Source organism: Lithobates pipiens, unplaced genomic scaffold (genome assembly GCF_037356315.1).
Source record: "Lithobates pipiens isolate NorthernLeopardFrog02 unplaced genomic scaffold, aLitPip1_a1.2 Scaffold_25, whole genome shotgun sequence".
NCBI classification, from domain to species: domain Eukaryota; kingdom Metazoa; phylum Chordata; class Amphibia; order Anura; family Ranidae; genus Lithobates; species Lithobates pipiens.
In genome coordinates this window covers 177,039,545-177,055,393 of record NW_027507787.1, presented here as the reverse complement: position 1 = coordinate 177,055,393, position 15,849 = coordinate 177,039,545, and the positions used below count along the sequence as shown (strand labels likewise).

At 40.7% G+C, this 15,849-nt stretch overlaps 1 protein-coding gene across 1 annotated transcript in view; it reads left to right on the top strand.

Moving 5' to 3' along the window:
• The window catches only part of BLNK (B cell linker), a gene marked incomplete in the record, with an annotated part of 346,417 nt that extends 332,284 nt beyond the window's left edge, over positions 1-14,133 (top strand). Inside the window, 3 exon segments of the mRNA XM_077455234.1 lie at positions 10,191-10,274; positions 11,704-11,859; positions 13,797-14,133. Coding sequence (XP_077311360.1) covers positions 10,191-10,274; positions 11,704-11,859; positions 13,797-13,916 — 360 coding nt within the window.
• Between the last annotated feature and the right edge of the window lie 1,716 nt (positions 14,134-15,849).

Below are 15,849 nucleotides of genomic sequence, written 5' to 3'. Positions count from 1 at the left end.
TTGACGCGAGTGCGTTCGTTAGCTTTAGCGCGCGTCAAAGGGAAACGACGGGCTCTCCACGACGGGTCTCTACGGGTAAGTCTCTTGCATACGACCGGGGTGCCCGAGCGGTCGTGACAATATCATACAATTGAATGGTCAGTAAAGGTAAAAGGTAGCCCCATACACACTCAGATTTTCTGCTGATTTTTTTTCCTTCAGATTTACCAAAACCATGTAGTGCAAGGGCCTGCCTGATCGCATACAAATTGAAACGCCTAAGGTTTGACCTCATATTATATGATTTTGGTAAATTTGAAGGAAAAAAATCTGCAAAAAATCTGATAGTGTGTATGGGGCTTTAGGCACATGTTGTTGTTTTTTTTTTATTGTATATTTAATTTTCTGATTTAATTTGCAGAAAAATTTGCAGAAAAATAGACGGGAATTGGAATATAACAGTAAAGCTCACGCTATAATAGTGGTCACGTTTGTACATAGTATTTCACAGTTTGCAGTTCAATATATGTAACCATGCAATAGAGTTAATAACATTGCAGATAGAGGAAAATGGCGACCAGAATCCCTATTGGGTGAGAAATATTAGATCTTAAATTTTCCTTAAAAAAGAGGGGCACATATCATGTGCAAGCAGTATATGACATGGTATCAATCATCTGACTACAGGTATTTGTTTGGGAAGGGGTATCAGTAAAAAGTATCAGGTTGGTGAGCACCTTTTCTTGTGTAATGTTAAACCTAGGTAAGATGTGGGTGGGGGGGGGGGGTGTAGGAACTGTAGGATAGAGAGACAGAAAGGTTGAGAATAATCTTATTGGTGGTGATGCTAGAGGGTCCAGAAAATAATATTAAGTAAAGCTGACCATAGATGGACAAAATGTGAAAGACAATTCTTAGAAAATGTATTTGAAAGTTTTTAGGACATTCAAAAGGTTTAAATTTTGTGCTAAATACAATAAAGTGCTGCACTTCCCTTTTGTACAGAAATACTGTGCTCTTGTAATCAAAGTAAAAAACATGTCATAAATTATCAACTCATTTACCGTGGTAAGTATCCAGTAAAAAAAACATAAAATGAATTTAAAGTCCATCCAGCGTGTCCTTTATACCTAAATTATATAACCACAAATAAATGTCTCTAAAATCTGGAGGATTTTAAGGTGTAAAGATCCAAAGCTGGGAGGAAGCGACTTGGAAGGCTGCCTGGAAGGATATCGTAAATCTAAGCTGCTGTGCTCTCACTTAGGACCGGGCTTTTTTCTGACACTTTGTTTACAAGTAAAAATCAGTATTGTTTATTAGGATATTACTTAGAAATCCCAAACATCATATACATATGTATTTTTTAGCAGAAGAAAATGTCAGTCGTTGCAATTTTTTGTCATACAGCTTTTGGAAAAAATACGCTTTAATAAAATAAAAAAAACACACAAATATGAAAGATGATGATACGGTGAGTAAATAGTTTATGCTTTAAAATTTCGCACTCTTATGGAATGGCGCAAACAATGGTACTTAAAAATCTTCATAGAAGATGCTTTAAAATTTTTCTACAGTTTACCAGTTTAGAGTTACAGAGGAGGGCTATTGCTAGAATTATTGCTCTCGCTCTGACATTTGTGGCAATACCTGGTGTGTGGTCCAAACAAAGTTTATATATGTGGGTGTGGCTTGCATATGCGTTCACCACTGCACGGGAGGACAGGGGCACTTTAAAAAATATTTTTTATTTTTTTAATTTTTAAACTGTCTCTTTCAAAAAAAAAGTTTTTATCACTTTTATTGCTATTGTAAGGAATGTAAATATCCCTTGCAATAACAATACAGCATGACAGGTCCTCTTTATGGAGAGATCTAGACCATAAATCTCTCCATCTACCCATAAAAGCAAAAGATTAAAAAAAATAATGGCCTTGTTTACATGGAGCCGGAACCAGAAGTGACGCCATGACCTCATTCTGGTCCTCCTAGGCCATAGAGATGAGCGGAGGCCATCTTTCCTTTGTTCATCTTTGTGGTCAGCCGCTGCCAGTGCAGGATTGGTTCATGGGCTTCCCAATCAGCCAAATAAGCCTGAAAAGCACCGGTAAGTGGCCGGGGGAGGCACCCCTTCTGCCACTTCTAAAAGTGATCAGGCAGCAAATGCACCACTCGGGCAACTTTTATTAGAAAGACCAGTGTCTGGGGGAAAAAATTATACTGAAAATGATACTGATAATGATACTGGGATTATGGTATCTAGCTGCAGCCATAACCCCAGTATTAATTGTCAGAGTAATGACGTATTTTGCCATTTGGGCTGTTGGCAAGTGGTTAAGTCATGAAGGTCTGGTGAGTGCACAATTTGAGTGTGAGCACAAAGAGATCACAGGTCTTGCGTTTTTGCAAGGAGAAGTAGTTTTGTAGTCCACCACGCAGTTTGCTGGAGCATATATTAAGAGTTGGATGAAGAAGCACTGGATTTTTTTAGAGACATTTATGTGTGGTTATATAATTTATTTAAGTATAAAGGACACATTTTAAACTTGCTTTATGATTTTATGATTTCTTCACTGGATATTTACTACACTAAATGAGTTGATCATTTATCACATGTTTTTCCTGACGACTCCATGTCAGCACAGCTGGGTATAGGCTCCACTCCCCATGCCTCCAGGACTTAACTCATCTAAATTTGAGCCCACATACAGCCTCTGCGTTCTTCTTTTTTCCTCCTATGTGCAGGACCTAGGTTTTCTCCACTACCTGGCTGGCCATCTGTCCATGCGTGTGGATTAGGCTTGACACTGTCCCTGGTGTCTCAGCTAAATGACCCATAATCCAGGGAGCTCCGCTGCTGTTTCACGGGGCGGCTTTTATCAGGGCTAGGAGCCTTGTCTGGGGTCCGCTGGGTCCATGTAAAGTGGGCAGCAGTGTTGGCAGAGTCTCCCCTATGCACGCACACCCGCGATGTGTCAGTGTTTACGGGTCGGATGAGGACAGGGGAGCTAAATTTGAAAAATGCTTTTTATCCAAATGAATGCTGCATTGCTGGATATTGTTGTGCCTTGCTCCCTGCAGCCATTATGCATAGCCTGAGCTCCAGGGAGTATTCTGCATAACAGGTACACAAAGTAACACTTTGTCTGTTCACACATGGCCATAACCTATGGCTGGCTTCTCATGTATGCTTTACTGTTGTGCCATTATGCTAACCCATTCAAAAGACCAGCATTTGCAGAGAAAGTAGAGGAGTCACCTGTGGATGACTACTGGGCCAGCCATGGCCTGTTGAGGTATGGGATATCCTTTTATATTTCTATGTGCTCTCCAGTTTTTCATTAAAAAAGAGGGGGAAGCATGTTTATGAGGTCCACAATTCCCTTAGTTTGTGTACATTGCAGAATATTAGTGTAATTCTGTTGCAAATTCCTACCTTTTTGTTGCTGTTCTGAACAAATTTTTTCATTATGTTCTGATTCCTGACAGGGCAAGGTTTAGTTCATTAACCACCTAGTGAATCAGGGCTGTAGATGGAGGCTTCAGTCTCCCTCTAGCAGTGGTTAACCCCTTAAGGTTTGTTACTAAGCAAACAATTTTACTGCATTTAATTATTTTTATGGGCTGGTTTGTTAATTGGCATGCAAAACCCTGTGGAAAGGTTATCTATTGGTAATTACCAGTCTCAGAACAAAACAGCCCTCCTTCAGGCTCTTCAATGAAGAAGACATGAATGAACATGACTGTGCAAATCTTGCTTTGATTAAGCAACCAGAGATGAGGATGCTTATACCTAGTTGTCTTGTTAAACAAGTGGGACTCAAAGGAGTTATTCACACTTACCCTGTGAAGGGGTTAAATTCTTTAGCAAGGAACAGTCTCATAGCTTTCCCAAGCAAACATTCCTCTTCAGACTCTAGAAGAGAAATACATGGATGAGCATGACAGTATGTATCCCACTGGCTCAAGCAGCAAGGGATAAGGATGACACCTAATAGGATGTCACATTCAATAAACACATTGTCAATACACTCTAAAGGAGTGTTTTCTGCTCACCCTTTGAAAGGGTTATCTGCTCTGGCAATGAGAAGCTGCCTAGCCATAGTAGGGGAAACAGCCCATTTTCTGAATGGACACAACTGCATAAATTCTACTTTGTTCAAGCAATCAAATATAAAGATGACGACACCTAACAGGTTGTCACATTCATTAAGCCTGTGGTCAATACACTCTAAAGGAGTGTTGTTACTCTCCCTGTGAAAGAGTTACTGAGCAGTCTCCAAGCCTTCCCAGCAAACAATCTTCTTCAGATTTTTCCATAGAGAAGACAGAAGAACATAATAATAAATCATAATACATTGTATTTGTAGTGCCCTTTTCATCAAAAGATCTCAAAGTGCTACAGGTTAAAAACAAAAATGAAGAATAGGCAGTTTATATGATGAAACTAACATCTAAAATGCTTTTCTAAAAAGAAATGTCTTAAGACCTTTTTTTTTTTACAACAGTCAGTAGGTTGAGGAGCCTTCAAATGTCAGGTAGGGCATTCCACATATACGAGGAAGCTGCACAAGAGGCCCTGGCTCTGATTGTCCTGAGTCTAGTTCTGGGTATATGAAGAAGGTTTGAGTGAATGGAACGGAGGGGACGTGTTGTGTTTAATGGTTTGAGAACTTCTTTGAGGTGGGGGGGCATGTCCATGAATACATTGGTGTGTGAAGAGGGAAACCTTGTACTCAACCATGTACTCAACATGACTGCAAGAATGTTACCTTGTTCAAGCAACCAAGGATAAAGATAACGACAACACCTAACCGGTTGTCACATTCATTAACCCCTTCCCGCCGAGCGTACGCAGATCTGCGTACTCGGCTTCCGGGGGGTATACCGGGATGATGCCCGCACCTGCAGGCATCATCCCGGTACCGTTTTTTACAGCGGGCGATTGGCTTTCCAGCCATAACAACCGATGCGGCTAAAAGCCGCTCGGCTGTTATGCCGGAGGAGCGGGAGGGGACGTCCCCCCCTCCCGCCGCCTCTCGCCGTTGTTACCGGTGCTCCCGCTCGATCGGGAGCACCGATTCCCTGTCCGACGCCTCCGGCTGCTGCGGAGGAACTGGAACGAAGCCGTAATCGGCTTCGTTCCAGTCTCCTCATCGTAAACACGGAAGCGACGTCATGACGTCACTTCCCGTTTACTCGGCTGCCAATGGCGCCGGTTTTAAAAAAATATCCGGTATTCAGAATCGCTGTTTTCGGCGATCTGAATACATTGAAGTGTAAAGGAGGGGTGGGGGGTCTTTTAGACCCCCGATCCCTCCATAAAGAGTACCTGTCACCACCTATTACTGTCACAAGGGATGTTTACATTCCTTGTGACAGCAATAAAAGTGATCACATTTTTTTTTTTTTTTTAAACAATTTAGTCGTTTTAAAATAAATAAAATAAATAAAAAAATAAAAAAAAAAATTTCAAAGCGCCCGCCATCCCCGCGAGCTCGCGAAGCAAAGAAAACGCATACGGAAGTCGCGCCCGCGTATGTAAACGGTGTTCAAATCACACATGTGAGGTATCGCCGCGATCGTCAGAGCGAGAGCAATAATTCTAGCAGTAGACCTCCTCTGTAACGCTAACCTGGTAACCGTAAAAAATTTTTAAAGCGTCGCCTATTGAGATTTTTAGGTACCGTACTTTGTCGTCAATCTACAAGTGCGCGCAATTATAAAGTGTGACATGTTTGGTATCTATTTACTCGGCGTAACATTATCTTTCACATTACGCAAAAAAATTGGGCTAATTTTACTGTTTTGTTTTTTTTTTATTCATGAAAGTGTCCCTTTTCCCAAAAAGTTGCGTTTAAAACACCACTGCGCAAATACCGTGTGACATAAAATATTGCAACAATCGCCGTTTTATTCTCTAGAGCCTCTGCTAAAAAAATATATATAATGTTTGGGGGTTCCAAGTAATTTTCTAGCAAAAAATATGGATTTTAACTTGTAAACACCAAATTCCAAAAATAGGCTTAGTCATGAAAGGGTTAAGCATGTGGTCAATACACTCTAAAGGAGTCTTTTCCACTCACCATCAGGAAAATTGAAAATTTAATTCAAATACTTACCGTAATTTTCCTTTCCTGATGAGCTCCATGGCAGTACATATCCCACCCAGCTTGGTAGGACAAGTTACAGAACGCCAAGGCTGTAGGTGGGCTAAAATTTATGAGTTAAGTCCTGGAGGCATGGGGGGCAGAGCCTATACCCCGCTGTGCTGCCATGGAGCTCATCAGGAAAGAAAACTTATGGTAAGTATTTGAAGAAATCTTTCAGTTTTTCACACGTTTACCTTTGGATTACAAGAGCTATGAGTAAGCACTAGCCTTAGTGCAAAATGCGTCAGCTGTTAGCATCTTTTGCTGTGATGTAATTTGCTGTGTCCTAAATATCATTTGAATAAAGCATTGTTTTAGCTTTGGAGTGCGGCCATCCAGAGTTCTGTCATTATCCACATTATCAGTTGAACAACAAACTGAAATCTTTTAGGTGGAGGGAAGTAAAACTAAATTAATATGGTTGCAATAAGTGGTTGCATAATATGGTTGATAAGTGTGCACTCCCTTAAACGAATACTCTGTTGAATTGTTTGATTGTATTACAGCACTCAGTCTTCTTGGGTATGAGTCTATCAGCATGGCACATCTTGACTTGGCAATATTTGCCCACTCTCCTTTGCAAAAATTCTCCAAATCTGTCAGATTGCGAGGGCATCTCCTGTGCACAGCCCTCCTCAGATCATACCACAGATTTCCAATCAGATTCAGGTCTGTGCTGGCTGGTCCATTTCAAAACTTTAATATTCTACTGGTGAATCCATTCCTTTGAGAATTCGGATGTATGCATTGGGTCGTTGTCATGCTGGAAGATGAAGTTACCGCTCATGTTTAGCTTTCTAGTAGAAGCCTGAAGGTTTTGTACCAATAGTGACTGGTATTTATAACTGTTCATAATTCCCTCTACCTTGACTAAGGCCCTTGTTCCAGCTGAAGAAAAACAGCCCCAAACCATTGTGCTGCCACCACCATGCTTCACAATGGGTATGGTGTTCTTTTGGTAATGTGCAGTGTTGTTTTTGCGCCAAACATATCTTTTGGAATTATGGCCAAATAGTTCAACCTTGGTTTCATCAGACCATAACACATGTTCCCACATTCTTTTGGGAGACTACAGATGTGTTTTTGCAAAATGTAGCCAGGCCTGAAAGTTTTTCTTCGTAAGAAAAGGCTTCTGCCTGGCCACGCCACCCCATAGCCCAGACATATGAAGAATACGGGAGAATGTTGTCACATGCATCACACAGCCAGTAATTGCCAGATATTCCTGCAGCTGCTTTAATGTTGCTGTAGGTCTCTTGGCAGCCTCCCTGACTAGTGTTCTTCTTGTCTTTTCATCAATTTTGGAGGGTCCAGTTCTTTGTAATGTCACTGCTGTGCCATATTTTCTCCACTTGATGATGACGGTCTTCACTGTGTTCCATGGTATATCTAATGCCTTGGAAATTTTTTTGTAATCTTCTCCTGACTGATACCTTTTAACAACGAGATTCCTCTGATGCTTTAGAAGCTCTCTGCGGACCATGGATTTTGCTGTAGGATGTGACTACAAAAATGTCAGGAAAGACTTGCTGGAACAGCTGAACTTTAGTGTTAATCAGAGGCACTTTAAATGATGGAAGGTGTGTACCGACTCCAATTTAACATGAGTTTGCTTAATTCTGAACACAGCTACATGCCCAGTTATAAGAGGGTGTGCACACTTATGCAAACACAATATTTTTTTTTTTTTTTTTTACTCTCTCCCCCTAAAAGATTTCGGTTTGTTTTTCAATTGAGTTGTACAGTTTATAGGTCACATTAAAGGTGGAGAAAGTTCTGAAATAATTTATCTTTGTCTCATTTTTTTACATCACAAAAACCTGACATTTTAACAGGAGTGTGTAGACATTTTATAACCACTTTCTGTGAATGAGGACGAAGATTATAAACAACAAGTTCAATTAGTTTAATCACCCATTTGCCCGATTGATTACATGTGAGGTTTTACAGAAATATGTGAAAGGTGATTTACTTTTGTAAGGTTGTGACAAAGCACACTAGTGATGTGAAATACCTTGTTTGTATCGCTCCAGCGCTGTTTTTATATTTTGGAATAAATCTTATTGCATGGGAGTGCGGTCATCCTTAGTTTTTTTTTATACACATGCTTCTGCTGCGGTGACAGGGTGTGCACCCCATTCACTATCCTTCACCTGAACACAGACTTGCCCATCCACCTGGATTCATTACAATTTAAGAGGAGTGCAGCACTTTTTTTTCTATATATAGTAAAATAACTGTTATCCACTTACGATAAGGGAGTATATGGTCACAGTTATAGCATAAGCACAAGATTTTTGTAGTTTATACATTTATACAGTAGTGGCTATTTTTAGCTCTGATCGCTGTATAAATGTCAGTGGTCCCAAAAAAGTGTCAAAAGTGTTTGATGTGTCCTTCACAATGTTGCAGTCCAGATGAAAATCGCAGATCACCCCCATCACTAGTAAAAAAAAAAATGCAAAATGCCATAAATCTATCCCCTTTTTTGTAGACGCTATAACTTTTGGGCAAACCAATCAATATACACTTATTGCTATTTTTTTTTTTTTTTTTTTTTACCAAAAATATGTAGAAGAATACATATCAGCCTAAAGTGATGAAGAAATTATTATTATTTTTTTTTTTGTTTGTTTATAGTGCAAAAAAAAAAAATGCAAACGTCAAATACCACCAAAAGAAAGCTCTATTTGTGGGAGAGAAAAAGGTTAAATTTGTCTGTAATAGAACCAGGTGTTAATGGAACTTGTTCCATTAACTTGCTGCTGCTCTTCTGAACTTTGCTCTATGACTGACTGCACTCAGATCACTTTTTCAGGGGCATTTGACCGGCGGCGAGGAGGACCTTAAGCGGATGCCACAGTTGTAAACGAGCCCTTGCTGTCGAGGGAAGGGTGATTTCCACAAAGCCACGATGCAGAAGTGGGCTATGTTAACTAAATGTCTTAGACCCCTTTCACATTGAGGCGCTTTTCAGGCGCTTTCATGCTAAAAAAAGTGACTGAAAAGCTCAAGAAATTCTATTTCCATTAAAATCAATGAATGCTTTCACACTGGGGCAGTGGGCGGGCAGGGCAGTGAAAAAACGCTCCTCTCCATTGAAATTAATGGAAAGCTCTTCAAAAGTGGTCAAATGTTTTACTGGCAATTTAGAAGCGCCTCAGCCTTCTAGAGGAACTATGTTATGATGATGTAGGATGAAATCTGGTGATTTGGGGACAGTTAGGTTGGTAAATTCCTGTACAATGGAGTGGACCTGTGTCCAAAGACTTTGGAGGATTGGGCAGGACCAGAAAACATGAAGCCGATCCCTGGGCATGGATTTCAAGCAAGCCTACAAAAGGGATGGCAGATAGAATATATTAAGGTTGGGGTACAATACCAGCAAGTGACGATCGTGTAACCAGATTTCTGACATATATCTAGATATATCTGTTTCTGATGGAGAACCTAAACTGTGGTGCATGCCTCTAGGGAGAGAGTAATTTTAAAGATCTATCTCCTAAGCATGGGGTTTTTACAGCAGAATTGACATTAATCTTAAAAATGGCCATATACGACTTTGATTTTAGTTGTGGGTGGACTTATCAATTCCACCTGACTCAACAATATTTGATTGAAAAATTAAAGGAGGTAGACAGAAGAATATCAGCTAAACTGTGACTACAGCCACTGTTCTGGTATTCCGAAAGCCACAGGAATACAACATGCATTAGCTTGGATGGGGGAGTCAAGTGAGAAAAAGAAAAGAGTTGGACCAACTCCTTTGCAGAGCATTTTCTTTCACCGTTTTTGGCGTGTTTGTCATGTGACAGCACAGAGAAGCCCATTCACTTGAATGGGCTGCTCTACGTGTGCCATAGTAGCTCCTAAACCTTTTTTGGCAGTATTACCACCGATAAATTTGTCTTGCACAAAGTTACTCCAAACCTAGCACTCTGTATATTCAAGTTTGAGTTTGTCTACTCATGCATATCCCATCTGTGTTAATTTTTTCATGTCCAGTCTTTGTGAATAGTTTGTGTATATTCATTTTCTACATTTCTTTTTTGACTGTAGGATGCTGGGGTGCTTAATAAAGAATGGTACTCATCATCATGTGACCGCAAAGCAGCAGAAGAGGCCTTGCTAGCAGCCTGCAAGGTATTGTTTTATCCTCACTGGAAACCAGTCAAGTTGCAGCTTATTCTTGAAAAATGAAACAAAGAACCTGTCTGGTTTGCTGTGGGCTATGCTTTTCCTTCAGTTGTTTCTAAAACAAAAATGTACAGAGTCAAATCTGTGTTGTTTTTAAATCTTGCTTGACCTTGGTAAAATAGAATAGATTTTTTTTTTTTTACATTTCTAAGTACTTATTCTTTATTTTAAAATGTTTTTTTTTTTTATTCAGTTGTACCCTTAGTTTTATTAAAGTATTTTTAAACTGTCAGGTCACCTGAGACCAGGTGACAGATGCACTCCGTAGGAGTCGGAAGTGCACCGCTAGGTAGTGGACCTTAGGACTGACTGCTGCGGATTGTACCCAGGGAGATTCAGGACACAGGTCTATTGGATCACTAACACAGATCCCAGTAGGAGCTAGAGCATAGATTCCCCAGGGCGCGGAGTTTAAGAGCCAGCAGGTGTTCGCCAGAGCCACCAGTGGTGAGGATGGACTTCGCTGCAGTCTGGCTCCAGGTCGCGGCCCCTAGGGTCTCGAAGCTCACACTCACAGTAGACTACAGGAGAAGGAAGCAGCAGGCTGGAACAACAAGGATAGTAAGGGGATAAGGCAGAGGTCAGGGCAACTAGCAGACAGGAACAACAGAGTACATGCCAAAGGTTCAGGGACACAGGCAGACAGGGATGGTCAGGGACATGCCAAAAGGTCAAGGTCACAAGCAGACAGGAATCATTGAGAACACGCCAAGGTCGGTAACAGAGACAAACGTAGAGCAAGCAGGAAACAGGAAGCCAAACACACAATGGATACACAATGGTTGATCAGCACCGCTGGCTTGCAGTGCACAGGTTAATATAGGGTTCCCTGATTGGGCCTGGGGTGAAGCCATGCTTAGAGGAGAGGTTATAAAAACCACCAGGTGGAAGTGGCTGGCCTCTTAGTCTGAACACATGAGGAGAGTTAGGCAAACAGAGGAAGAGTACTGCATAACCATGACATAAACCCAACACAATTACATTTTAGTTTACTAAATCACCATGTATTAACCAGATATTGTGTTTGTTTTAGAAAATACATTTTTTTTCCTTCATCCTGTTGTATTTCAGAGCTGCAACTTCCTGTTATTATAATGGTTGGCTTCCTTATGGTGACAACAGTGGCCCATACCTGCAAAATGAGCAACAGCACATCCCTGCTTGTAGTCGGCCCTGGAAGCTCATATTATGGGTTGGCAACAGAGGCAAACAAAGGGACATAGCTTTGTCACCCTAAAACAGAAAGTGTACTGAACCACTCAAATTTTTTATTTTCTTTAATTATATTAACATGTTAAAGATTATGAAATTTTAGTGATTTGAGTTTAGATCAAATTTAATTCCAGCAATTATGAACTAATGTCTTCCTCTGCAGGATGGTTCCTTTTTGGTAAGGCGAAGTACCGGTCAAGACCAGAAACAGCCGTTCACCCTTGTAGTTTTTTACAAGAAAAGAGTATATAATATTCCAGTGAGATTCATTGAGTCAACTAAGCAATATGCTCTTGGAAGAGAGAAAAACGGAGAAGAGGTATATATACATAATATGTTATGTAATAGGAATTTCAACCTTAATTTTTACAGCCATATAAAATGTTTTCAGTAATCTATTTACTCGTTTTTCATTGAGAATATAATTTATTTATAAGGTGTTTCTGCTCTAACACAATAGCACCAAGTACCTGCTAAATTTGCACAGATTTGAATGTTTTGAATTTTTGCACGTTTGCCAGAATCATAAACACATGTTGACACCATAACCAAAAGGAGGCCAGTTTTCAAATCAGAAAGAAGCTGATGTGGAAGGAAATAAAATTGCATAATCTATAGCCTAGCTAACCGTGGTGCAGGTACATTCTGCTCATAAAGCTTTTGGTTAAAGTAGGCCTGTACACTAAAAAGTAACTTTTCTCCCCTCAAAGCACTCCACAACATGAAAGTCCCTCTTTTTGTTTTTTACTTTTTACTATGCTGCTGATTGATTGTGGGAGTTGATAGATATGTCAAACCATTGTCATTTTAATTGATTAGCTTAAACCTGCTAAATTGGCAGCAGGAGGCACAGTCCTGGCACCTAGAAGCATGTTTACATACACTATATTACCAAACGTATCGGTACACCTGCCTTTACACTCACATATACTTTAATGGCATCCAAAATCTTTGTCCGAAGGGTTCAATATTGAGTTGGCCCATCCTTTGCAGCTATAACAGCTTAACTCTTCTGGGAAGGCTGTCCACAAGGCTTATGAGTGTGTCTGAGAATGTTTGACCATTCTTCCAGAAGCGCATGTGAGGTCAGACACTGTCATGGATGAGAAGGCCTGGCTCAGTCTCCACTCTAATTCATCCCAAAAGTGTTGTACCAGGTTGAGGTCAGGACTCTGTGCAGGCCATTCAGGTTCCTCCAGCCCAAACTCGCTCATCTATGTTTTTATGGACCTTGTTTTGTGCACTGGTCCAAATTATTTGGTGGAGGGGGGGATTATGGTGTTGGGTTTGGCCCCTTAGTTCCAGTGAAGAGAACTCTTAAAGCGTCAGCATACCAAGACATTTTGGACAATGTAATGCTCCCAACATTGTGGGAACAGTTTGGGGATTGCCCTTTGCTGTTCCAACATGAGTGCACAAAGTTTGCTTAGAAGGGAAAGTCGAGTGATACAAAAGGTAATAACTGTGGGGGGTGAGCTGCTGAAAAAAATGAAAGTACAATTGGTGGAGGCAGGATAGGCTTCTCGGAAGAGAAAAGTTTTCAGGGATCTCCTAAATATGGATAGAGTTGGAGATAGCCAGACAGATTGGGGTAGGGAATTTCAAAGCATGGGAGAGCCTCAGGAGAAATCCTGGAGGAGAGTATAGGAGGAGGTGACCAGGGAGCTAGAGAGCAGGAACAAAGAGGACGATTTGGTTGATATTTTGAGACTAGGTTAGTGATGTAGCTGGGGGCCAATCTGTGGATGGCTCTGCAAGTTATTGTTAGTATTTTGAATTCAAGTTGGGTGAGTGGCAGCCAATGGAGGGATTGGCAGTTTGTAAGGTGGATGAGTCTGGCAGCAGCATTCACAATGGAGTGAATAGGGGATAACCTATTTAAAGTTAAGCCAATGATGAGGGAGTTGCAGTAGTCAAGGCATTACGAGGTATATCCCTGCTCTCCTCACCTCTAGACAAAAAAAAACCCATGCACTGCGGACACAGTCCCATGCACCTCTGCTCCTAGTTTATCATACTTTATCATACTTTATAATACTTGTTTCAAGGTCAGTGATCCACTACCTAGTGAAATCAAACTCAGGATGTCAAGTCAGTAATGGCAGATCCCATATTTTTATCCTCAGATTCACTTTTAAATGAAGGTACAGATTGATTTTAAGAGCCCCAAAGTTATAGAAAATGTTGAGTTTGGAAAAACATCTAATTTGCTTAGTGCTGTTGCCCAATAACAAACATGTATTTCTTTGTACACAGAAATTCCACAGTATTGCAGAGATGATTGAAAATCACCAGCGCACAAGCCTTGTGCTAATAGACAGTCAGACCAATACAAAAGACTTAACCAGGTTAATGCATGCTGTTAAAGTTCCATGAGCTATTGTCAAAGATTCATCAGTCAAGCTGCAGAGGAGTTTCTTCAAGACTAGTGGATACACCAAGGATCAATTCTGAAACCGGGAAACATTCTGATAGAACACTTACAATACATCCTGTATAGGGAAGACAATTCTTAAAAGCTTGATAGGACTTAAATCCTGTATATAATTTTTATAATTATCTATGTGTGCACAATAAATCCATATAAAATGAACTACTTGGTTTTGTTTTATTCTAACCGTAAAATGGTAAATGTGCACGATCAGTCTGAAATTTGTTTCTTTCTCCTTCAACAGAAAGATACCTAATTGTACCTCTGCGTGAACTTAGTGATGCTAAACCTAGTTTTTTTTATAAATTAACAAACACGTCATACTTACCTACTCTGTGAAATGGTTTTCCATAAAACCCTGATCCTCCTCTTATTAGGTCCCCCATCGGTGCTCCTGGCTCCTCCCCCTGCCAAGTGCCCCCATAGCATAAGACACACACATACACCGCATGGCTCGAACCTGGCTCCTGCTCCCTTCTTACTGACTGTGATTGACAGGAGCAGGAGCCAATGGACTGAACCCACGTGTCATGAACCGGCGTGACCAGAATTGTGTGGACTCTGGTTGTGTATCAGCCTAAGGCTGATACACAGGTTCAGAGCGCAGATGGTGATCCCAGTGATTGTTAAATAAGCATACACGTACACCAAGATACTCACTGTGTGGGTCACTCTTCACTTGGGGTTCAAACTCACCAGCAGTAGATATATCACAAGCCTTGATATATTCAAAGAGATATCATCCAAATGGCAGGTATGGTTAGCGCTGCAAGTCACACCATTGGTAGTCAGACGTAAAAAAAAAACTCTACATAGCATGATCCTGTTTAACTCTTATTCCAACCCCAACCTCCTAAACCGCTTGCCGACCGCCTCACACTGATATACTGTACGTTGGCAAAGGGCTCATACAAGCAGAATCACGTGCCTGTATGTTTCCCTTTAAAAGGCGGCCAGTGGGGGCACAGCAAGTTCCGTGAGTCGGGTCGTGGGTCCCGCGGACTCGATTGCCATGGGGATACCCGTGATTGCCTCACAAGGAGGAAGAATGGGGAGATGCTAATGTACACAAGCATTTCCCCGTTCTGCTTAGTAACAGTGTCACTGATCTCTGCTCCCTGTGATCAGAGCAGAGATCAGTGATGTGTCACACACAGCCTATCCCCCCCACAGCTAGAAACATGCCCCAGGACACACTTAACCTCTACACTGCCACCTAGCGATTAACCCCTTCACTACAGGTGTCATTTACACAGGAATCACTGCATTTGTATAGCACTGATTGCTGTATAAATGACAGTGGTCCCAAAAATGTGTCAAAAATGTCCACTTTAATGTCGCAATCACGATAAAAATCACTGATCGCCACCATTTAAAAAAAAAAATATTAATAAAAATGCCATAAAACTATCCCCTATTTTTGTAAACGCTATAACTTTTGCGCAAACCAATAAATAAACGCTTATTGCAAATTGTTTTTTTACCAAAAATATATAGATGAATTTGTATCGGCCTAAACTGAGGAAAAAAAATATTTTTTGATCTTTTTGGGGGATATTTATTATAGCAAAATGTAAAAAATTATGCTTTTTTTCAAAATTGTTGCTCTTTTTTTGTTTATAGCGCAAAAAATAAAAACTGTGGGGTGATCAAATACCACCAAAAGAAAGCTCTATTTGTGGGGAATAAAATACGTCAATTTTGTTTGGGAGCCACGTCGCAACGACCGCACAATTGTCAGTTAAAGCGACGCAGTGCCGAATAGCAAAAAGTGCTCTGGTTAGGAAGGGGGTAAATTCTTCCAGGCTGAAGTGGTTAAAAATACACTTACAATCATTAAACATCAATAAGCATGTATGACAAGTAAACGTTATCACC